Source organism: Sphaerodactylus townsendi, linkage group LG05 (genome assembly GCF_021028975.2).
Source record: "Sphaerodactylus townsendi isolate TG3544 linkage group LG05, MPM_Stown_v2.3, whole genome shotgun sequence".
Taxonomy (NCBI): Eukaryota; Metazoa; Chordata; class Lepidosauria; order Squamata; family Sphaerodactylidae; genus Sphaerodactylus; species Sphaerodactylus townsendi.
Window position 1 is genome coordinate 48,302,786 of NC_059429.1, and position 21,776 is coordinate 48,324,561.

Below are 21,776 nucleotides of genomic sequence, written 5' to 3' on the forward strand. Positions count from 1 at the left end.
AGTATGCATTTGCCCTTGTTTGAAGCTTGCCTTTTCTCACAGAATGCTTGTATTAGTTAATTCTAGTGAATTTTTTTAATGTGACCCTCTGATATTCTTTATATAGCTCTAGGCAAGAAATGAACAACCAGGCTTATACATCCCTGCTCTGGATTATGGACACACACTAAAATTCTGGATCTTTTGAATTCAGTACCAAACTCCTAACATCAGGGTTTGGCCATGAATGTTGTTCTTGAATAAACATACCACTCTGCTTTGTTTATATTAATAAAAGTGTTTGTAAGGAATGTCTATGATTTGCTTCTGAGTTTCAGTGTCTGAAATGTTGTAATGGGCCTCTGTTCACTAAGATAGATCTTGTCCCATTTTGTGCCCCCCAGGGTGAAACTCTGTTGTACCAGAAGACAAAAGAGCAAGAGGAGGCATTAACCAGGGAGACTCTGGTCATTTTTAATGAAATGAAGATCAGGTTTCCTGGGAAAACAACTGCAGAAGCTGAATTAATACTTGAAGATGTAAGTATTAAGGCCACGAGAAGACCCGACTGGGTCCATCTACCAGGGTTACATTTTTAAGGGGGGCAAAAGTGCAAAATGAAACGCCTCATATATTATATGCATTTTAAAAATAGGTACATATATAATCAACAACTCTTTTTAATGATAGAATAAATTATGTTGATCTCTAGGAAATGTTAATGTAAAAGTGTAATTATTCATTATTTTGTCTATCTATAGTGTTGGAATATTCCCTCATCCCCTGCAAATGTAAAAACCCAACCCAAGGATAAAGTTTTCAACCTTTTCCTGAACATTTTTTAAAATACAGCACACATAACTTTGATATGGGAAACACCAAATGCACCTCATGCTCCTTCACAGCCTGATAAAGTACAACCCAATTAAAACTTTATTCGGTAATTATGCTGCTAGAGGCTAAAATGACTAATCTGAAGCTGCTATACTTTAATCACTGGAAAAGACTCACTGGAAAATAATATGATGCCAGGAAATGTTGAAGACAATAGGAAAAGAAGACCACCCACAATTAGATGGATTGACTCAATAAAGGGCGCTGTGGCCCTTAGTTTGTATAAACTGAACAAGGCTGTTAACAAGAGGACATTTTAGAGGTAATCAATTCATAAATCAGAAGCAACTTGATGGCACAGAACTTATGTGCACAGGTTCTCCATTCTTGTTCTCTTCCTGCCCCTTCCCCAAGGTATAAAATCAGGCTTTTTGGGGAAAGCCAAGTCTATCAGATGAGGGGGCAGATCCACTTGTGGCCTTTGGCAAAGCCAAGCACAACACAGCTCCCAGTTTTAAAATGGCTGGGGGAGGGAGGGAGGGAGATTAGTGAGACCAAGGAAAGTTACCTGCAGGTCTATGTCTTCTGTTGCATAGAACTCAACATCTTGGAAATATTCTCAGGAACCTTTAGTTCCCCTCCTTTCTGCTCACCAAGATCTTACCCGATTAACAATCTCAACTTCTTGCCAAAGGTTGTGAACTCCCCTCTGAGACCTGGAGTCTCTCTCTCCCTTTCCCCTATCCTCCTAGCAGCAGCCTAATCATGAGATCAGGGTGCATGCACTGCAGAATGAGCTATTCCTTCCATGAAATTGCGCATCCCCCACACCCTAGCAATAGCCTAATTGGGGAAACAGGGTGTGCACATTGCAGGATGAGCCATCTCTTCCATGAAGTTGAGTCTCCCCCACCTGCAAATAACAGCCTAATTGGGGGAACGGAGTGCGTGCTGCAGAACAAGCCATCTCTGCTGGCTAATTGACCTTCTCTCACCTCCTAGCGGCAGCCTAATTGGGCGAAATGGTTTCATGCTCTGCAGAACAAGCCATCTCTTTCATGTGGTTGAGTTTCCTCCACCTTCTAGCACAGTGGTTCTCAACCTGGGGGTCGAACAACCCTTTCACAGGGGTTGCCTAAGACCATCAGAAAACGGTCATTTTATATTTTATATATACCAATTTTATGGTTGGGGGTCACCACAATGTGAGGACCTGTATTAAAGGGTCGCGGCATTAGGAAGGTTGAGAACTACTGTTCTAGCAGTAGCCTAACTGAGGGAATGGGGTGCACATGCTGCAGAGCAAATCATTTGTGCTGGACAACTGAGCCTCCCCCACCTCCTAGCAGCAGTTTAATTTGGGAACGGGACCAGTAAGCTGCAGAACAAGTCATTTCTCACAGGCAATTGAGCCTTTCCCACCTCCTGCCCCCTGGGCCACCTGCCCTCCTCAACCCCCTAGATCTGATCCTGCTATCTAATCCAGTATCCTGTCTTCCATGGTGAAAGTTGGGCCAGAAGGCAATAGCCCACTACTGCTCTTTCCCTTGAGCAAATGGTGTTCACTAAAATATCACCTCTGAATGTGGTTGTCTATTTGGTCTTTTAACCTAACAATCATTGTCCAATTTCTATCCTCAATTTCTTGAAAACTCCTTTAACTCTATGGTAGCTATCACAGCATTTTTGTAGCACCAGATTCGAAAAAAATTATGTGAAAAACTGCTTTTGTTTTCTGAAGTCACTATCAGTCAGTTTCATTGGGTAACCTGAAGTTCTAATGATAAGAAACCACCCCTGTTTCCCTTTTCTGCACAATTAGGCATATTTTTATAAACTTTTATTGTACTTTCAGCCAGTGTCTTGACTAAAAAAAGTACTGAATTGTATTGGGGAATGATAACTTTCTTTTTGCTAAACGCAGAAAAATGTTCAAGTTTTGAGCATGCAAAAATTTGAATTTAGAACACAGTGTTAAAATGGAAATAAATTAAATTTTCTCAAAGTTAAAACTCTTTGGCTGAGAGAGATGGAAAACCTCTTTAACTTTCCCTTCACTGGGGCCTTCTAAAATGGCTGCTCATTTACTGCATAAATGGTAATGCTCATCCTTAAAGATATGTTATTCCCATTGAGAGGAGTATGTGTGGTTGTGAAGAACCACCTTCCTATACAAAGTTATAATTAGTTTGTGTTTTTCATTATGTGATTATAAAACTGGCAGTGGTTGTCCTGCACATCCAATTGTTCTTTCTTGCATTTTATCCTGCATTCATAGTATTGACATGTCATGGGACAGAGAAAGGCTTTAATGCCCTATCTATATTATCACATATGAGAGCTTACTGACATGGGTGAAATTTTAAAAAATTAGGAAAAGAGACCCATGTAACAATGATTTTTCCCCTGGTACTTTGCTATTGGTTGAATAGCAGTTCTACAGATGATCAGGAGGGAAGCTGCCCGGGCCCCTTTGCACGCCTCAGATTCCACTGTGTCTAGTCACTCTGCCATGAGAGAATGTATGAACAAAATTTTAATGTACAGTTCTCAGTAATAACATCTCATGATAACTCTTAACGGTTAATCCCTGGCTACTGCCAAATGTGGCAGTCAGGCATCTCCGTCCTTCCTTCCTCTGCGGGAACTGCGGCAAAACGATCCATCGCCTCTCTGCATCGCCCCTGCCAACCAAGTGACCCAGGAACAGAGAAACCTAAAACATAGTGATTTCTCCACTGTGTTCTCTTCACACTATTTTGGAACTCACAGTTGTGCACACAAAGATAATTCTCATCTGTTTGCATTATGGTGAACACATGGCTTAGACAACTTAGCTTATGCCCATAGTTTGTACTGTGATCAGTTTGCTTTGAGGAACGGTAATGATAATCAGTGTGTTGGACCACTGCATACAAGCAAATTATTCACAGTACCCTTGTAGAGTTTGCCTCTGCTGAGGGATGCTATAAAAGTTTGTATTCCATGGGCTCTGAATAACAGTAGCAGCAGTTCAGACTTCATTTGTTCAAAATATGCAACCATTACTTCCCTGAGATCCTCTCCAGCTCATATTGTATTTTCCTTACCTTCTCCCCCTCCCAGTCTCACCCACCATGTATGTGCCTACTGCAGCTGTGGCACTTTAGGGGACTGCAATTTCAGAGCACGCCTTGTTGCAATGGACAAAGCCCAAATGGCATCTCACCTCCAGGGATGGAAGTGAGAGAGGGAAGAACAGGCAGGCAGAGGGAAGGGCTTTCTCCTCTGATGGCTGCCAGAAGGTTAAGGGGAATCTGGGGAGGAGGCTAGTGTGGTGGTTTGGGAGGCAGTTGGAGAGAACTTCTGATGGGAGTTTGGAATTATGAACTGTTGGAGAAATGTCTGAAAAAAGGCTTTTCCTCCCTGAGGGTTCTCTGGAGTTCTTCATAAATTACTGGACCCTTTCTGAACTGAACCTAAAATAGCTCACTTCTGTATTTGGAATTCCCGTTATCAATAATAAACTTTTATCTTTCTAAGAATATTTCTCCACCTAGTGTTGTGATATAAAATTGCAATGTGTATATATGATTAACTATGCCCGGAGGATCAAGGTCTTTGGCCACCACGCAGAAACAGCCCCAGTATTCTTCCGTGGTCATTTGGATGCCCACAGTCAGATGATGAATCATTTGTAACAGCTGACTGATCTACCTGGCAATGGTTTTTCCATGCTCCCAAACGTTTTCTGAACATTTATCTTCCACTCCTATGATTATGCACTGCCTCTTTTTTGTCACTTTCCCATAATATTGTGGGTGTATGCACATGCACACAGAGGATTTGTGGCTGTTCACATGTTGGATCAATTGCCACATGTGTAAACCTTGAAGTACAAAATGATATTCCAGGGTTAAGGTATGCAATTGCCATACAGGAAAGCAGACTCTAGACTACAATATCCTTCAGCTATGGTAATATTTGCTAACCTTTCAAGTGCTCTAGTTGGTCTGGTGTGCTAATGCTGCTGTACTTTGGGGTCATTTTTCAGATGTTATTAGGGATTTGAACCTCTCCTTACTGGCCTATTCTCAGTCAAACACAGTGGCTATTAATTTCTTTTGCTGCTGCTGAGGGGTAGTGCCGACAGACATTCATGTCAGTGTTGAATTATTTAATGCTGGAGCAGTTGTACATTATATATTCCCTTATTGCTCACAAAGGTATTTTGGTGTTGCATGACAACTGTCTGAGTCTTGTCTGAGTTTTTTAGAAGATAGCAATCCTTATGAGAGGGAAGTAATATGAAACTCCCTGTACTTTTCCTGCAAACTAGAAGATTTTAAAAATACCTTTTTACTTTCCATCATCTACCTAGCTAGGCTTCATGCTGCTGTACCATTTTCCTGCGCCATCTGGTGGCACAGCAGGAAAGAGCATATAACAGAATTGGCAATTTTTATTGCGCTTTTGTGCTGCCAAATTCGGTTCTATGTAAACTAAAGCCCTAGAATAAACAAATGTGCACTAGTAGACATAAATATTTTAAAATGAAAAGCAACAGGAAGTAAGCAGCTGATGAGAATGTTTTGCCTGGAGGACTCCACAGTGTCCGCTAGCAAGTGGTAAAGCGCAAGTCCTCTGGTTCAGACCCAGCACCTCCCTTTAAGGGATCGCAGATAGCAGCTCTGAAAGAGTCTTCTGTGTGAAACCTCAAAAGCTGCTGATTGTCAAAAGTCAAACTAGTTAGGTAAATCTATGGTCCAGCATTGTAAATCACAGCTTTATATGACCATAATAGAATTTGGGGCATGATTAACAAGTTGTCGGTTTGGCACAAAAATGCTAAATAGCTGTTGCCCCTCTGCACACTATGTGTTTGCATAGTTTGATCAAAATTTGCCGTTGGTAGAGCATAGCAGCAAGGTTTGTTTGAATAATGGCTAAAAGCAGGGGAACTTCTGAGGGAAGTTCCTCTTTCCCTTCTCTGAAACCTCCTATAGCCTCTCCCTTTTTTTGCTTTCTTCTCTCCTCCCCCCCACAAACCAACTTGTTTAATTGTCCTAAAGTGAGCTTGCACAGCAAGATGGAACGTGGGTCTCTCAGATCCTAGTTTAAAACTATGCCACTACTTCTTTTTGTGGGGCAGCTGCTGTCAGTAGTAAGTAGTCAGGCCTGAGAGAGTCATGCAAGTTGCATGGTAGTAAGTTGCCTGATGTTTGCCATTGGTCCTTGCTCCATTGAGTGGTCCCTCAAAGTACAAAACAACCTTGGAAAAGGCCCTTTCTTGTCACAGTTTCTGACAGAAACCAAGGCTAGGCTTGCATACTGTTGTAGTAGCCTAGCATTGGTCACAGCATGTTTCCTAAAGCTTTAGGCATTACTTTATCATTTAAGTTGTTTTACCCCCTCCCTCATTTTTTTTAAAAAAGATTTTTCTGCACACCTGAGGCTTTTTCAGGCTTGAAAAAAGATCTATCTTGTCCGTTCATCTCTCCAGTCTCCAGATTTAAGTATCCACAGTTTTCGCCATGTAAGGTGTGGTTACAGGCTTGAACTCTGGCCCTGTTTATGCAGTCTGGGAGATCCCAAGATGGTACTGAGCTGAAAGTGATGATAAGAGCAACTTGTTTCACCATGAGATAAAGTAGACACTAAACAGCAGTAGGACTGGTTTCTTGGCGTTGAACTTTGATTCCACAATGATCCATGACTTACCCGTGGTTGTCAAATTAGACTTGAGACTAAATCCCTTAGAATTTCTTCCCTGAGTATAGAGGTATTATCTCAGACTTTTTAAATAAGGGAAACTTCTTACATTGCTATTGAAGGATTGGTGTGAGGAGCTGACAATGAAATCTACACCCATCTGTGACAAGCGTTGTGTTGGAGTCAAGGGTTCATTGCTCCTGAAAAGGGGGTTGGTTTAATTCTTATTATAGGGGATCGACTAATGGAGACAGGCCCAACTGAGTATGTTACATACCATAAACTCTTCATTTGTGATGAGAACAAGCATAACTTTATTTTCATACTTTATTTTCAACTCCTACTTCACCTTCCATTTTGAAGCCAAGATTGGAAATGTCCAGGTTTAGGCATTCTAACTATTATTGCATCCATGTTGGAATATTTTAACAAATTATAATTCTTGGCTACAGACTGGACAGTTTAGTTCTGGTTTATAATTATGGTTGGTGGGCAAGAAAAAACCACAATTTTTTTTGAAGTCTCAAAAACTGTATTTTTTTCCCCTAGAAGAAGTTTTCAATTGCTGCAGTATGCAAGAGGGGAGGGAGTAGTATATAAACTCAGTTAACAGTCAGGCTCATTGTTTTTCAAAATTTTTTAGTTTTTAACCTCTGCAACCATTGTTTTGAATAATTTGTCAGTAATATACTTTTCTTTGACCGTTCCAGTGTTTTTATTTTTTGTTTTTGTGCTACTATATAGATTTTGGATAATTGGAAGTACCACAAATCAAAAGTGGCCTCATACTGGTTGATAAAACTAGATTCTGTAAAACAGCGAAAGGTGAGTGTTTTTTTCCCCTTTTTACTGTGTGTCAATGGTTGGAAACAATATTTTTACTGAACCCTTGGGTGTGTTAGCCATTAACTTCTTCCTATTTTGAGCCTTTTAGTACATCTTCAGTGTGGTTTTTAAATGGCTCCTGACAGCTTAGACTGATGAAGTACATGTGTGTGTTGCCTTTATTTCATGACTATCCCAGCTTTCTTCCGTGGAATTCAAGGCGCAGTGCCCGTGGGTTTTCCAAGAGATCTCCCAGACCTGCTTAGGTTCAGCAATGTTGCTGCATCATAATTCTTCAGACTGTTTTGGTTGTTCTTCCACCTGAGGGGGCAATTTTTATAGTGTAGCTTATGAGAAAATTCAGGAATTGCAATTGAAAACATTATTGTAAAAATCATGAAATGTCTTTTGGGTGTAAATTATTATGCATTACGGTATACACATTCATTTTCACTGATGTATATAAGAAAAATTGTGTAATGCCCCATGTTGCTGTATGTCTTCCTAAATATGTTCCTCTGGAAATCAGCCCATGGCTTAATTTGTACTCAATTAGCCTTGACGCCACAAAATGGTCTCAGCGATCATCTTATGCATACACTTTCACATTTTTATGTTGAGTGGAAGCTGTTGGTCCACCATTTAGCCTGTGAACCTCTTACAGAAGATTGGAATTGATAAGTTAATTGCAGCAAGAAAGTGCACCAGTGACTTGTAGTCAACCCTGAAACTAATTGAAATAAAGCAGCTACTGTCCTAAAACAGACAGAATGTGTAGAAGTTTATGACCAAATCACCACGTGGCCCTTTAAATTAGCCACTACTTAGAAACTACAAACATTATATTGTATTTCAAACTCCAACCCCCCGAAACATTTTGCAAGGTACATCTTTTGTTTGAACAAATTACAAAATTCAGTTAAAAAAGCCACTTGTGAAATCAAATGAGATCTTCATTGAGACCCAGTGCAGTGATTTTATGCATTGTACTATCTCTTCATGAGACCTATATAGTTTCAAATAGAAGCCCAGTGGAGGCATTAAAAAAGATAAGGATTGGACAGCTGTTAAGTCCTACTTTCCTTCCTGTGTAATCAAACTGAACAAGTCTCTCTTGAAATCAGACTCTCATCAGAGACTCTGCATTTGCAAAGGGTCGGGAAGTCTATGAACTGTGGACAGTTAATGTTTGTCAGCATTAGTCAATGATTCTGACCTGTTAATCTATTGTGGGTACTGTTTTTGATGGCAAGGCAGTTCAGGAGATTTGAAAATAAGTACTGTAGGTAGCAGTTGTTTAAAAGCTAATTAAATCTGCAGAAGTATCAACGATATCATGCAAGTAAGCGTCATTAAATACTTTTGAGTAAATGTGCATGTAGATGGTATATATCTGTATCAACAGGGAGAATCTGACTTCCACTTGTGATTGGAATGTCAGTGACAGATGTATCGACCAGCAAATTAAACACTGCTGGACTCCATTATTCTACTTTCTCTTTTATGTTTCAGGCAGGCTGTTTTGTTCCTCTGAGTGTAACATTTGCATTAATCCAATTTATTTCCTTCTTTGAAAAATCACCACAATAATGCCCTCCCTCCCTCCCTCCCTCCCTCCCTCCCTCCCTCCCTCCCTCCCTCCCTCCCTCCATCCATCCATCCATCCATCCATCCATCCATCCATCCATCCATCCATCCATCCATCCATCCATCCATCCATCCATCCATCCATCCATCCATCCATCCATCCATCCATCCATCCATCCATCCATCCATCCATCCTGTCTCAAACCACCCTAAGCGTAATAACTGAGAAGCTTCCAGAGAAAATCTCATATTCAGAATAAAATTTCTGCTTTGCCCTCATTGTTTTATACAAAAGAAACATCATATCAAAGACATACTGTATGTAACATGTGGCAAAGTGCCAAATTCTAAAACCTGCTTAAAGTATTGATTCCTAGGATAATCTTAATAAAACTATGCAATGTGCTCACCTTGATGACTTTGTCAACTTTTCCTTTATTTCCCCCTTTTCACCTTATAAAATACTTTCCTAGGTTTTAGACATTGTGAGGGCAAGCGTTCGTTCCATTCTGCAGCGAATCTGGAGAGTTTCAGATGTTGAATGTTTACATTTATACAGACTTTTTAACCGTGTGTTTAATCGCCTTCTGTGGAGCCATGGACAGGGCCTGTGGAATTGTTTCTGTAATTCAGGGTAAGGCACACATTTATAATAACTCATGTGGTTTTACCTTGACTGAAAACCCATGTTTTTGTCACTGCTGTGAGTTATTTTTTCCTCATACTTAGTATTGGTAATTCCACGTACAAATTAATGACTTCTAAGATTATTTATCTCCTCAATATTGGGATACTGATGGTTTCAGAGGGTAGCTATATTGATCTGCAATGGAACAGCTAGCTTAGTATCCAGTAACATTTTAAAGTTTGCCTGGGATGGCTGAATGCTGTGGGCATCAGATTCACCTTCAACTTGGTGCCCACAGCATTTTTCTCTTCCACACACATTTTAGCAAATTTGGTTGGTTCCTTTCAGGAGACTCACACCAGCAGCCCTACAGGAAATGCCCCCACCCAGATCAAGACCCCTACCACAGTGCCTCCCATTGAAACCTCTACCACAGAGCCATCTGGGCATAACAGAAAGCCCCATTGAAGTCTATGGTGGGAAAAGTAATTTTTCCCACCACAGAACTTGCTGAAGAGCCTGGCAGATTCTGGGGAATTTCTGAGTGTGTAAGCACTGGCTGCACATTTTTGAAGATAGAGGCACCAGACTTTCAAGCTGGCTCCAAGAAGTCTTGGGTAATAGCATCCAAGCTTGGTGAGCTTTGCTTCTGGAGTGGGCAGGGGGGACAAGTTGAGAGAGTTCTGAGAGAACTCAACCTGCAGGCTTTCATGTGCAGGAGCGGGGAAACAAAATAAGTCTTTTGGGGGGCCATAAAATTGAACCCCCAGAAGCAAAGGTCTCCAAACCTGGATGCTAATACCGGGAGGGCTTCCTGGAGCCATCCTGAAAGTCTGGTGTCTCTATCTTCAAAAATGTGCAGCCTGCCTTCACACTCAGATATTCCCCATTGGCTACAATGGAGTAAAGTCACTGCAAAACAAAGAATCTTGGGCAAATTTCTTGGGGTGCCTGTTAGGGTGTATTTTTAAAGCTAGTGATACCAAAATTTCAGGGTATCATCTGGTAACTATTCTTATGATGCCACCCAAGTTTGGTGAAGTTAGGTTCAGGGGGACCAAAGTTATGGTGCCTCAAATGGGTAGCCCGCATCTCCTGTTAGCTCACATTGAAAACAATGGTGATGGGGCACCCCCTTTGGGGGTCCATAACTTTGCTTCCCCTGAACCAAACATCACCAAACTTGGGTCGTATCATCAGGACAGGCTCTGGATGGTCCCCTGAAATTGTGGTGCCGCTAGCCTTAAAAATGCGCCCCCTGCAGGCCAAAACGTAAAAAACACTAAAAAAAATTTTAAAACACACAAACGACCCTAAAATGGTGGCGCCCCCCTCGTGACCAAACGGGGGTGCCCAGGGACATAGGGTACCCCCTGTCCCTAAGCAGGTACGCCACTGCACCTCCCTCAGTGTTTGAGTTGTTGTTTAATACAGCAGAGAGCATTATACCAGAGAGTATCCCATTCTATTGTTTGTGATTCTGTTAGAGTTTTGGCTTCGTTGTCGCAAGTTAAATAAAACAACATTCAAATCAGTTTGGCAGAACAAGCCAATAGCTATAATCTTTCCCATCCCTTCCAGGTCAATCCCCTGTCCTTTCCAAGTTTGTTGTAACACACCACAATGTACAGATCAGAACAAAGCAAGCAATTCTGTTGAGAATATGCACACCATAAGAAAAGATTAACAAGACCCTGAAATATGGGAAGAAATCCTACTTTTGACTCCAGATAGGATGATCAGCCAAATCATGAGCATGACTAAAACTCGTCCATTGAGCCTCTCCAATACAGTTTCGTGGCCACCCAGCAACCCTCTCACTGAGTTTAGAAAGTATTGTTTAACTCAGTTGTGCAACATGGCAGATTTGAAATACTGGGAAAGAGGGTATTGCATTATCCTATCGAAGAAGCAGACACAGTCACACCATTTACTGGATCAACATGTTGGAATTCTGTTAATAAAAACTGAATTTAAACTTAAAAAAAGCAAAAAACAGATGAGTTCACTACAGTTGTCTTTATTACTTAGCATTTTCTTTTGCTATCTGATGTTTTCCAAGTGAGAGATATTTATATCTATCTATCTATAGTGTTTTAGAGACTGATTATTGGGAACCAAACTTATAGCAGTTGTATGTGTCATACAACTTCGTGGCTTTTATATTCTGATGACATATTTTATTTCCTTCATTTCATGATTGACATAAGTTATTCAATATGTAAACCTATATTCTGGGAATGTCTTCATTTATTTGTTGTTTTGACACTATAGTTTCTGTGAGTTGCTTGAACCTTGGTCAGTGTCTGCCCATTTTGTATTACACTCCCTTTGGAAGGATGTCATTATGAGGTTTTTTTGGTGCTAAACCTGAACAATTATGCCATAGTGGCACTTAGGCACTTAGTGAATAACTGTCTACAGGCCTCTTGAAATATGAAGATAAACTTCTTAATTTGTGTTTTTATATTTCCCACCAGCAGTCAGTGAAATATGGTAGGCATTTTTCTGTAAATAGTCAGGGCTGTACATTATTTCTCTTACTTCTCCATGACAAAGTCTCTCATGTAAAGCAGCAGTAAAGCTTTCTGATTGCCATTACGACAGAAAACATGAGGTCATGTCTGTTTCCATGCCAACAGGACCTCCTGGGAGACAATATTCAGTAAAAGCACAGAAGCAGTGACTGCCGATCAACTCCAGTGCTGCCAACGAATAGTAGAGCTTTGTAAACAGTGCCTGCTAGTGGTTTACAAATACTCCACCGATTCTAGAGGGTCCCTCACTGGAATTAATCCTGACTGGGATGATACCAGGTATATATTGCATCCATTCTGACTTCCCTTTTTCTGTCATTAAAAGAATTGCAAGGATTTGGTTATACTATTTTACTTGGGTATTTTGTTTTTGAGGGGTCAAGTTGCAGAACACACCAAAATATTTTTTAAATTAAAGAACAACAGTTTTGTTCCAGTCCAGCAGTTCTTTACAGGCAAAGGGAGATGTAAATTGTCCCATCATGTTAGTAAGAGCACACAGTCTGCATCCTCAAAAAAAAGTACATGTGGATCATGTACAAATGGAAAGCTGTGTGTCCACAACCATCAGTTTGTGCATCTGAACACCTCTGAAAATGGATGGGAATTCAATGACAATGGGCCTGCCGTTGTTCAATCTACTCTGCTACAGACTAGATGCTATTTCAGGACAACGATTCTGTACTTTTGATAGCGTGAGCAGAAAAGCCCATGGTTCACAAATCACCTCCTCTACAATGTCATATGAGGCCACCTCATAAGGAGACAATGCTTGTCTACCTTATGGGGTGGTTTTAAGGATTATTGAAATAACACATGTGGAGAACTCTGGACACTCAAAATGTGATGTATCAATGCTAAGTGTAACTTTGTGAGTCTTGGAGGAGAAATATCCATGATATTATGTTATGTTTGATTCAACGTTTATTGATATCCTGTTTATTGATGGTTGTTGTATGATGTCATGATTATTGCTGTTGTTATTATGTTGTTGTGCACCGCCCTGAGCCTCTCCGGGGAGGGCGGTGTATACATTAAATATACAATACAATATACAATGTTTTCATAGGCTGCATGACAAGCAGGACAAAATCTCTATAGCTGTAGTGTTTGCTATTTTGACTTGTTATGAGACAGTGTCAACAGGAGGCTGAGTCATTGTAAAAACATTCACTTAAGTTCACTAGTATTATGACTAAGTCAAAATAAAATTCAGGCAACTGCTCTCCTTCACTGAATAGAAATAACGTGTCTTCTAACTTATTAACTCATAATGCATTTCTATTTGTTTTCCTTTAAACCATTTCCTAACTTGGTGCCAGTTATGGAGCATATGAATATTCTTGCTTCTAGGTCTAATGAAAAAATTAATATGATCTGGACTTATTCTTGAGGTGCTCTCTCTATGACTGTTCACTTTCTAGAAAATTCCCTCCCTACAAAATCTCAGTTTATTTGAAGGCCGTGTTACACACTTAACAGAGGCAATACTGGTTTTTTAACCATGTATGTTCTATGGCAGGGGTAGGGAACCTGCGGCTCTCCAGATGTTCAGGAACTACAATTCCCATCAGCCCCTACCAGCATGGCCAATTGGTTCCTGAACATCTGGAGAGCCGCAGGTTCCCTACCCCTGTTCTATGGGAAGTTTGTGTACACACACAAGAAAAAAAGTTTGTTAGTCATGAGGCCAAATGGCCATGAAAAGCAAGAGGTACAGCTTTTGACATTTCCAGTGGGATCCAGTGATCAGTTTGCAGATGTGGACTTTTGTTGGATTCCCCTCCCTTGCTAATTACCAGGTTCATGACACCAACAGACATATTGGTTGAAGGGGATTCAGTGAGAAGGGAGAAGGAGAAAACAGTAATGCTTCTCCATTGATAACTCCTCTAAATTCAACAAGAGGCTTTTAAAGCTTACTATGGTGGTTTAAAACCAGTAGCTTTGAGAAAAACTTGACTGAGGCTAGAGAGACTCAAACATTCATAAATTCTAAGGCTGCAGGTCTCATGTAGGGGCCTTCCTGTGTAGCTCTTTTGCTGAAGAATAATGATGTGAATTGAATACAATGGCAACTTTCTTTTGAGTATATGCAGAGTTTCTCTCCCACCTCCCCAAGTATTCCCATCCAGTTGACAATGAGTTTGAACTTCAGCAGAGCTTTTCAGCTATTACATCTGAAGTTGGGGCTGTGGAAGGAAGTAAAATAAAGTTATGGAAGTGCTACTGGTATAAAGGGCAGCATAGCCTATGGCATCCGAAAGTACAGAGGAACAGTGGCCTGGACTGAAATGAAGAATTAAATCTTATCTTGCCTTTCTCCTGCCCTGAATGTTTGTCTCAAAGGCTCCAACAGACTGAAATTTCAATTCCCGTACGTAACCATTACAATTCCTTCACCTCCTACAGATTATATCTATTGGCTAAACAGGAATGCAAATTGGAGTCCAAAAATGTTTTAACTAAACCAAATATTTAAAAAATGCAGACAATTGGTGGTGGACCGGTTCCTTGTATATAAAGAGTTTACATGATAAATAGCAAATGAATTTCACCAACACAAACTAAAACCAGGAAAAAAATTAATTGGTGGAAGGTGACTAAAAAATGAACCTTGTGAACTATCCTAAACAATAAAACTCTAAGGAATTGTATGTCCCAACGATGAACCCTCCACCAATGAAAGATCCTCCTCTATTGCTGGAGGGCTACTGGTGGGTACATTTGATTTCTTCCCAGCTTGCAGAGCAGTGGCACTCTGCAAACCCCAGAAGCCTGCCTCTCCCCCACCCCCAACAGGCAGTCTGGGTCACATAACAGCTGATCCACAGCCCAGCAAAGTCCTTCAGCTTGCTGTTCCCTCCTCCCCCACACCAAGAGCAGCGCCAGGTCTGCAAAGCCTCCCAGCCCCTCAACCAAGCTTGGGCCTGTGGAGCTGCTCTGTGGGCTATTCCCTGCCTCTCCCCCAGTAAGCAGCCTGGCAGCCCCTTTCACCTCTCCTACCCTCCAAACATCCAAATTCTATCCTCCCCTCCCCTAACCTTGAGCTTTCCACCCTCCCGCCACCCAAGCCTCATCTTCTAACCCTCACCCACCCAAGCCTTACTTTGCTACCCCCCCACACCAATACTAATTTGACAACCCTCCCCACCCTCATACCACCCCCCAGCCACTTTATACCTTCCTCCACCCCAAGCCTAGCCTTTCCACCCTCACCCCACCTCTAGCCTAGATTTTTTAAACACCCTTTTGGTACAACTCAGATTTTTACCTGTGACCAACAATGCTGAAATAAACAGGGTCTTTCTATTGACTGTTTTAGTATTTAATGACATTTGAATTCACCCATAGGCACTGGTACTGCCATTGTGCAGACTTGGTCTGGTAGGAAGGAAACTCTAATTCCTCACAGGATCATAGTACACTGGAACAGATCTGTTTGCTGTAAATTAATGGGAAGGCTTTAAAGGCAACAGCCTGACTTTATTGTATGATGTCAAGGCATAGCCTAGCAATTTTGTAGGATTAATCATAATGGCTGTTTCAGGGTGTGTTCCATCTTCATTAATCAATGGAGTTCCGTACAATGATGTAATTCTTTTCAAACAGTACACTCTATTATGTGCAGTAGCTATAATCAATTCCAGCATTATGCACTGCTGTTTCACCATTTCTATTTAGTGTAGGTGTTGTTTTTATACACTTTTTAGAGCATTTATCTAATAACTGCAAGTAATTATAGTACATCAGTAATGGGGAATACATTAAAAGGTGATTATTAAATGATTCGTGATAAATTATTGTTTGTGGGATTTTATTCAAGTTCTGCTTCTGCTCATTGCCTGCTTTTTAAGCAAATAAATCAAGGAGTCATTGATAAATGGTGAATGAGCAGTTTGCTAAAATCATGATAATGAGGCGGTGGTGATGTCACAGATTCATTAAACAACAGTCGAGGGTAGTCTAATCTAGCAGTATTTTGTTAAGATCTTAGCTTGTGTCAAGGCAATTTTTTTGATCAATGGGAACAGCTAGGCCTACAGAACTGCACCTTTCCATTGGTCCTGATTCTGTAGGTGTAAGGATATTACCATGCAGAAGTAAGAGGCTAGAAGCCTGTTTGCCCTTTAAAAATAATAAGGGAGATGTGCATTTGGGAATTGGGGAGAGGGTGGGGTTTTTTAATTAGAAGGTATTGTTGCTTTAAAAGGCATATCTCTTCCCCTTTTCTTCTTAATGACTCATGTCATGGATTTAAAAAATTTACTCTCCCTTGTGTAGCAGCAGCCTAATGATGCAGGTATGTATAGTCTGTCTCAGAAAAAGATATTAGTAGGGTTGTATATTCCTCTTACACAGACCTCAACATGCCAGACCGTCTTTATTGTAGAATTCTCCACCTGGATCCAAGTGCCTACTTGGGTCTGCTCCCCGCCATCAATTTGAAAGTTTGAAAGTAAAAATACATTTTTCTCATTTAGTTTAATAATATTCAATAATGCACAAAATAATGGTTCTGACAAAGACAGTGCGTAAAAATGAATTCTAATTCTCAGATTCACTAGAGACTATATTTTAATGTGGAAGCATACAATTTTCTCAACTGCTGCACCTTAACTGACCATACTAACATCTTTTTCTGAGACAGAGTATAGGGGGAATGGAGGCAGGTGTGTTGCTTATAGTGATGGCCTAGAGATTATGAAAGTTTCATAGCCACATTGTGCCCCTCAGTCAGAATAACATTGGGTGTACGTGTCCAGAAGGAGAAAACTGGTATTTTCTTTAACAAACCCAGGGCTTGTTGCTTGAGTGCTGGGGATAAGATGATTTCCCCACAATACTGGTGTCACCTGGAGAAAATGCTGCTGTATTCATTGCAGCATCAACAATAAAAAGGTTAGTAGTACGTGGTGAACTCCCAAAGGCATCATTATCGGCCTTTAGTTTGAAAAGGGGGAAAAAAACCCTGAAGCATTTTACAAGCATTTCTAGAATAGAGAAGCATGTAAATAAAACTGTTTCAGATAGGCAGGTTTTACTGTATAGCCTGAATAGTCACATATCTGAAGGAATTTGTCTTTGTGTGCCTATTGACATTGATCTTCCCAAAAACTAGTCAGTATATATGGACTCTCAGTGTGGACTGACAGCCAGTATGGTGTAGTGATTAAGAGCAGGAGAACCAGGTTTGATTCCTCACTCCTCCACATGAGCAGCAGAATTATCTGGTGAATCAGATTTGTTTCTCCACTTTTACATTTCTGCTGGATGATCTTGGGCTAGTCACAGTTCTCTCAGAACTCTCTCAGCCTCACCTTCCTCACAAAGTGTCTATTGTGGGGAGAGGAATGGAAAGGAATTTGTAAGCCCCTTTTGAGTCTCCTTGCAGAAGAGAAAAGGGGATATAAATCCAAATTCTTCTCCTAATAAGGAATGGCTACCGTTATTTCTGCTTGCATGTACTCATCAATCACTATAAAACTAATAATAATATAAATAGCCAGTGTGGGGTGGTGATTAAGTGTCAGACAAGGACATGGCAGAACTAGGTTCAAATCCCCATTCTATATGGCTGGCTCCAGCAAGTTTCCTTGGCACTTTCTACCTGACCTACCTCACCAAGTTGTTGTGAAGAAAGAATGGAAGAAAAGAGAAAGATTTAAGTCACTCTAGATCCCTTTTGGAGAAACAGGTGGGGTATAAATGAAGTAAATAAATATCAAAATGATGTTCAAATGATGGAGCTAGTCTTATGTTGTACGTATTCAACAAATATGTTTATTGTGTCTTTAAAAAAATCCTTCCCATATCCCATCATGGCTATATGTCATATTTCCTTCCTTCTCCTCCAAAGGAAGACTGAGGTCTCATCTACCTAACCTGCTGAATGGGATGGTGGGAGAATGGACTCTATTGTCAGACGTGTGTGGTCATATGGAAACAAGCTAAGGCCGTTTCTGCATCGGTAGAGAGGTGCTCGCGTGGGTTCACCACGCCGACAGGAAGTGAACCTCTGCCGGCGTGAAGTAGTATAGCGTCGCGGATTTGCTCAGCACGAAGGCCGAAAAGAGGCCGACGAGGCCGCTGACGGCTGACTCCGCCACTTGAACGCCCTCTGCAAAAGCCTCCAGCCCCTCTCGCGGTGTCCTCCTGCATTAGCCTGCGAGCAGTCACAGCTTCATGCGCTGCCCTCCGGCCCTGGAGGTGAGGAGGACAGTGTCGAAGGCGAAGAATCCTACGACGCTCGCTGACAGCTACCAATGCAGAATGACACCGGTAGAGAATCGAAGATGGAGCGTCTGCTTCCCCGGGCGCGGTTCGCGCACCGGCTGCAGGAAAACGCTCCCCTCCCAACAACAACCCGCTTTGAAGTAGGTTTATTTGTTTGACGACAGCCGCCACCAGGAGGAAGAAGAAGAGTCAGGTCGCGGCTTTGCTGCGTTGCAGCGCTTCAGACGTAGCGCCTGTCTGGCTTGACGGCCTGAAACCTTTTTTTTGTACCCCAGACGCGTCATAAATGGGCGATGCCCGAGCGGCCTAAGCCTAAGATTCTAGAACTTGTTGCCTATTACAGTACATCTATGATGTAGGAACAAGAAGGTGGCCAGTATCAGAAACATCCCATCTAATCATGATCCATTAATCTCAGAGCAATGGTGAATGGCACATATTCCTTTGCCAGTCTCCCATGCAAAAGATTGTGCGCATACAAGGAATGGTCCAGGGAATTAGGTAGCCTTTATATATCACTATGATTTGTTACTTTGTATAAGCAGTGTATGCATTTGTGTAGCTATCAATCTCCTTTTGTGTTGAGTAAGATTTGTTAGGTATTCTCAATTATTCATTAGTACTCTAGATTATTATTCTAAATTGGTAATAAGAAAATAATGGAAGTATATGCATCTTGTGATAATTCAGAGAGGGACAAAAACCTTCCCCACCTTTAACCTGCTGATGTGGATAGAGAATGTGAGCTGAATGTGTCAAAAGAATGAGATACTTGTCACAGGTTCTGTGAAGAAGGGATCTTCATGGAGATGAGAGAAACCAGTTCAGTCTCAAAAATGTGGGTGCAACCCAAAATGTGCCCATGCTTATGTGATGATCATGCAGACATCTATTTTACATGCATTTGGAAGCTGCAGTTGGCTACTGAGACACACACCTAACTTTCTCTGAATTAAAAATGCAATTAATATATATATTTATTAGGAGGACTAGTGAATAAAGTAGACATTTGTTCTAGAAGAACAAGAGTTGGTTTTGTACCCCATTTTTCTTTCCTTTTAAGGGGTCTCAAAGTGCCTTCCCTTCCCCTCCTCACAACAGACACCTGAGGGAGTTCTTAGAGAACTGTGACTAGTCCAAGGTCACCCAGCAGACTTCATGTGGAGGAGTGAGGAATCAAGCCCACTTCTCCAGACTATAGTTCACTGCTCTTAACCACTCTACCACACTGGCTCTCTAGTGAATCAACAGGGCTACGTGGTCTCCAACCTCCCTTGATGAGTTATTTTGTCCACAGATGGCAACTTAATAATGTTAGTTTTGAATAAATATTTGCCTTATGTTTAAAATTGTGCCTTCCTTTTTCTCCCCTTTCTTAATATTTTTAGATATTCACTGCCAGGACCTTTCCAGTTCATCATGAAACCTTCCATCAGTTTCGGGTGTAGCTCTTCTGGAATGACCCATTCCATTTTGTTTACACCTAGATACGACCATTCTTGAAGCAAGTGGAAGTATTATATTTAATGGGCAATTTCTTTAACTTTTTTCCCTCAATGTGTGATGGAACTGAAGATAGAAACTGTTATATATTTATTACGGTATGTAAAATGTAGCTCAAAAACCTGCTGTAAACTTCTAACCTCCCTGGAAATGTAATAAATCTTATTAAAATGTTTACAGAGAAATGTGAATGTCCAAATCTTGCTAGGTTTTTATGTAATTCCTTCCTACTAAAAATATTATTTTTGCTGCAGAATCACTAAAGTAGAATTAATCTTGGGGATTCTATTACAGTGCTAATTTATTTTATAGGCACAATATCTTTGGACTTGAAATATTTATGCAAAACCTATTGTTATTCTGTCATAGGTACTGATGTGTCATCAGAATGGATGATAAAAACTGAATAAAGTAATTATTAACTACCAAGTATAATGATTTATATAGCACATCTAAAGAAATACCTGTAAAAACCAAAATCTAATGTACCTTCAGGCATCTTTTTTGATATTAAGAAAATTATGAGAAATGTGTAATTTTTATTTTTCAGTAAGGGCATGCTGAAGTATCTCTTGGTTTAAGTGAAGACAATCCACTGGGTAAATTAATCAAAACTATTAGTTCTGACGTACAGTTTCTAGTTGGAGCCTTGTAATAAAAACAGATGGTAATGGTTAATGTTGGTTCTTCCTCTGTCCTCCTTCTGTCTTGAGACTGGGGGTTCCTTCTGGGACTACTCAGTTATTTACAACTTTGTAGGAGCTGTGCATGTTTTCTGCTACTTAATGGACAAAGCAGGTCTCTTTCAGATGCGATGATATCCTCTCCAGATCTTATGAAACAGTTTTCGTGCAGTAAGGCAAGTTTCATTGTATTGCAAAGGGAATCCTCTGATATGAAGGATTTTTGTTCAAGAAACATGAAAAATGAGTTCAGAAATGTAATTATCTAGTGGCTTTTTTTTTCATTAAGAAGAATTGGTTTTCCAGACCGGGAATCTGGCAAGAATGTGACATAGCTATAAGGTGTCTGTGATAGCACAAAGGAAATAGCATGGATATCATCTGTGGTAGTTCTATCAAACCTCTTCCATTTTTTGCTTCTGCCTGCAAAGTCAAATATTAGCTTCAGCTATTTAAGACAGCTTGTTTTAGAATAGAATCAGGGCACATGTTACATTGGCAATGTCACTAAAAATGGGATCACTGTACAAAGTTGTCTTCTGTTCATGTTTAGAATAGTTTATTATGCAGAGATGGCCATGCAGAAAATTTCTGGAACCAGGCCTAAGAAAAACATGCATTTGGTATACAAGAATGTACAGTATGACAGCAAACCTTTCAAATGTTGCAGCAAGGTGTGTGGTTTGAGAACCTGCCTTATATGGATGTCTCTTTCAGGGGCTTTCTTATGGCTAGAGCAGGGGTGGCCAACCTATGGTGCTTCAGATGTTCATGGACTACAATTCCCATCAGCTCTGCCAATTGACCATGTGAGTAGGGGCTGATGGGAATTGTAGTCCATGAACATCTGGAGCACCATAGGTTGGCCACCCCTTGGCTAAAGCAATGCGCTTCTACTGTGGAGCCAATGTTACTGCAATACTGACTCTCCTACTGTGTTTGTTCACTATCAAGTTAGTGCAGTGACTGAATACATCATTTCCCAAATGGTGAGTTACAAAACATTACATTTTCAAAGGAACATTTCACACAGATCCCCAACGGGTGAAAGTCCAAAGAAACCTAGATGGGAGGTTCCTCCCAAACGTCCATTACATGTGCACAGGAAGTTGCCATCAGTTTGCTGATAGCATGGATTCTGGAAGAATTAAAACTTCACTCAGACTGTGTAAAACTGACTGAAGAATATTACACCTATGACATATTGCAGGTATTGAAGAGGCAGTATTGTGCAAGAAAATTGGGCAATAGGGAGGAAATGTAAGTCCCAAG

The 21,776-nt window shown here is 40.7% G+C and overlaps 1 protein-coding gene across 4 annotated transcripts in view; it reads left to right on the forward strand.

Annotated features, from left to right (window-relative positions):
• The window catches only part of TTLL7 (tubulin tyrosine ligase like 7), a 75,525-nt gene extending 55,026 nt beyond the window's left edge, over window positions 1-20,499 (forward strand). For 3 of the 4 annotated variants that reach the window (XM_048496588.1, XM_048496589.1, XM_048496590.1), the window contains exons 17-21: window positions 384-518; window positions 7,249-7,329; window positions 9,390-9,550; window positions 12,187-12,360; window positions 19,707-20,499. In XM_048496588.1, the coding sequence (XP_048352545.1) occupies window positions 384-518; window positions 7,249-7,329; window positions 9,390-9,550; window positions 12,187-12,360; window positions 19,707-19,821 (666 nt within the window). In that variant the 3' untranslated portion in view covers window positions 19,822-20,499. Of the gene's footprint in view, window positions 1-383; window positions 552-1,135; window positions 1,166-7,248; window positions 7,330-9,389; window positions 9,551-12,186; window positions 12,361-19,706 lie in introns of those variants that run through there. The other variant, XM_048496591.1, reaches the window with a different exon arrangement.
• Window positions 20,500-21,776: the final 1,277 nt, after the last annotated feature.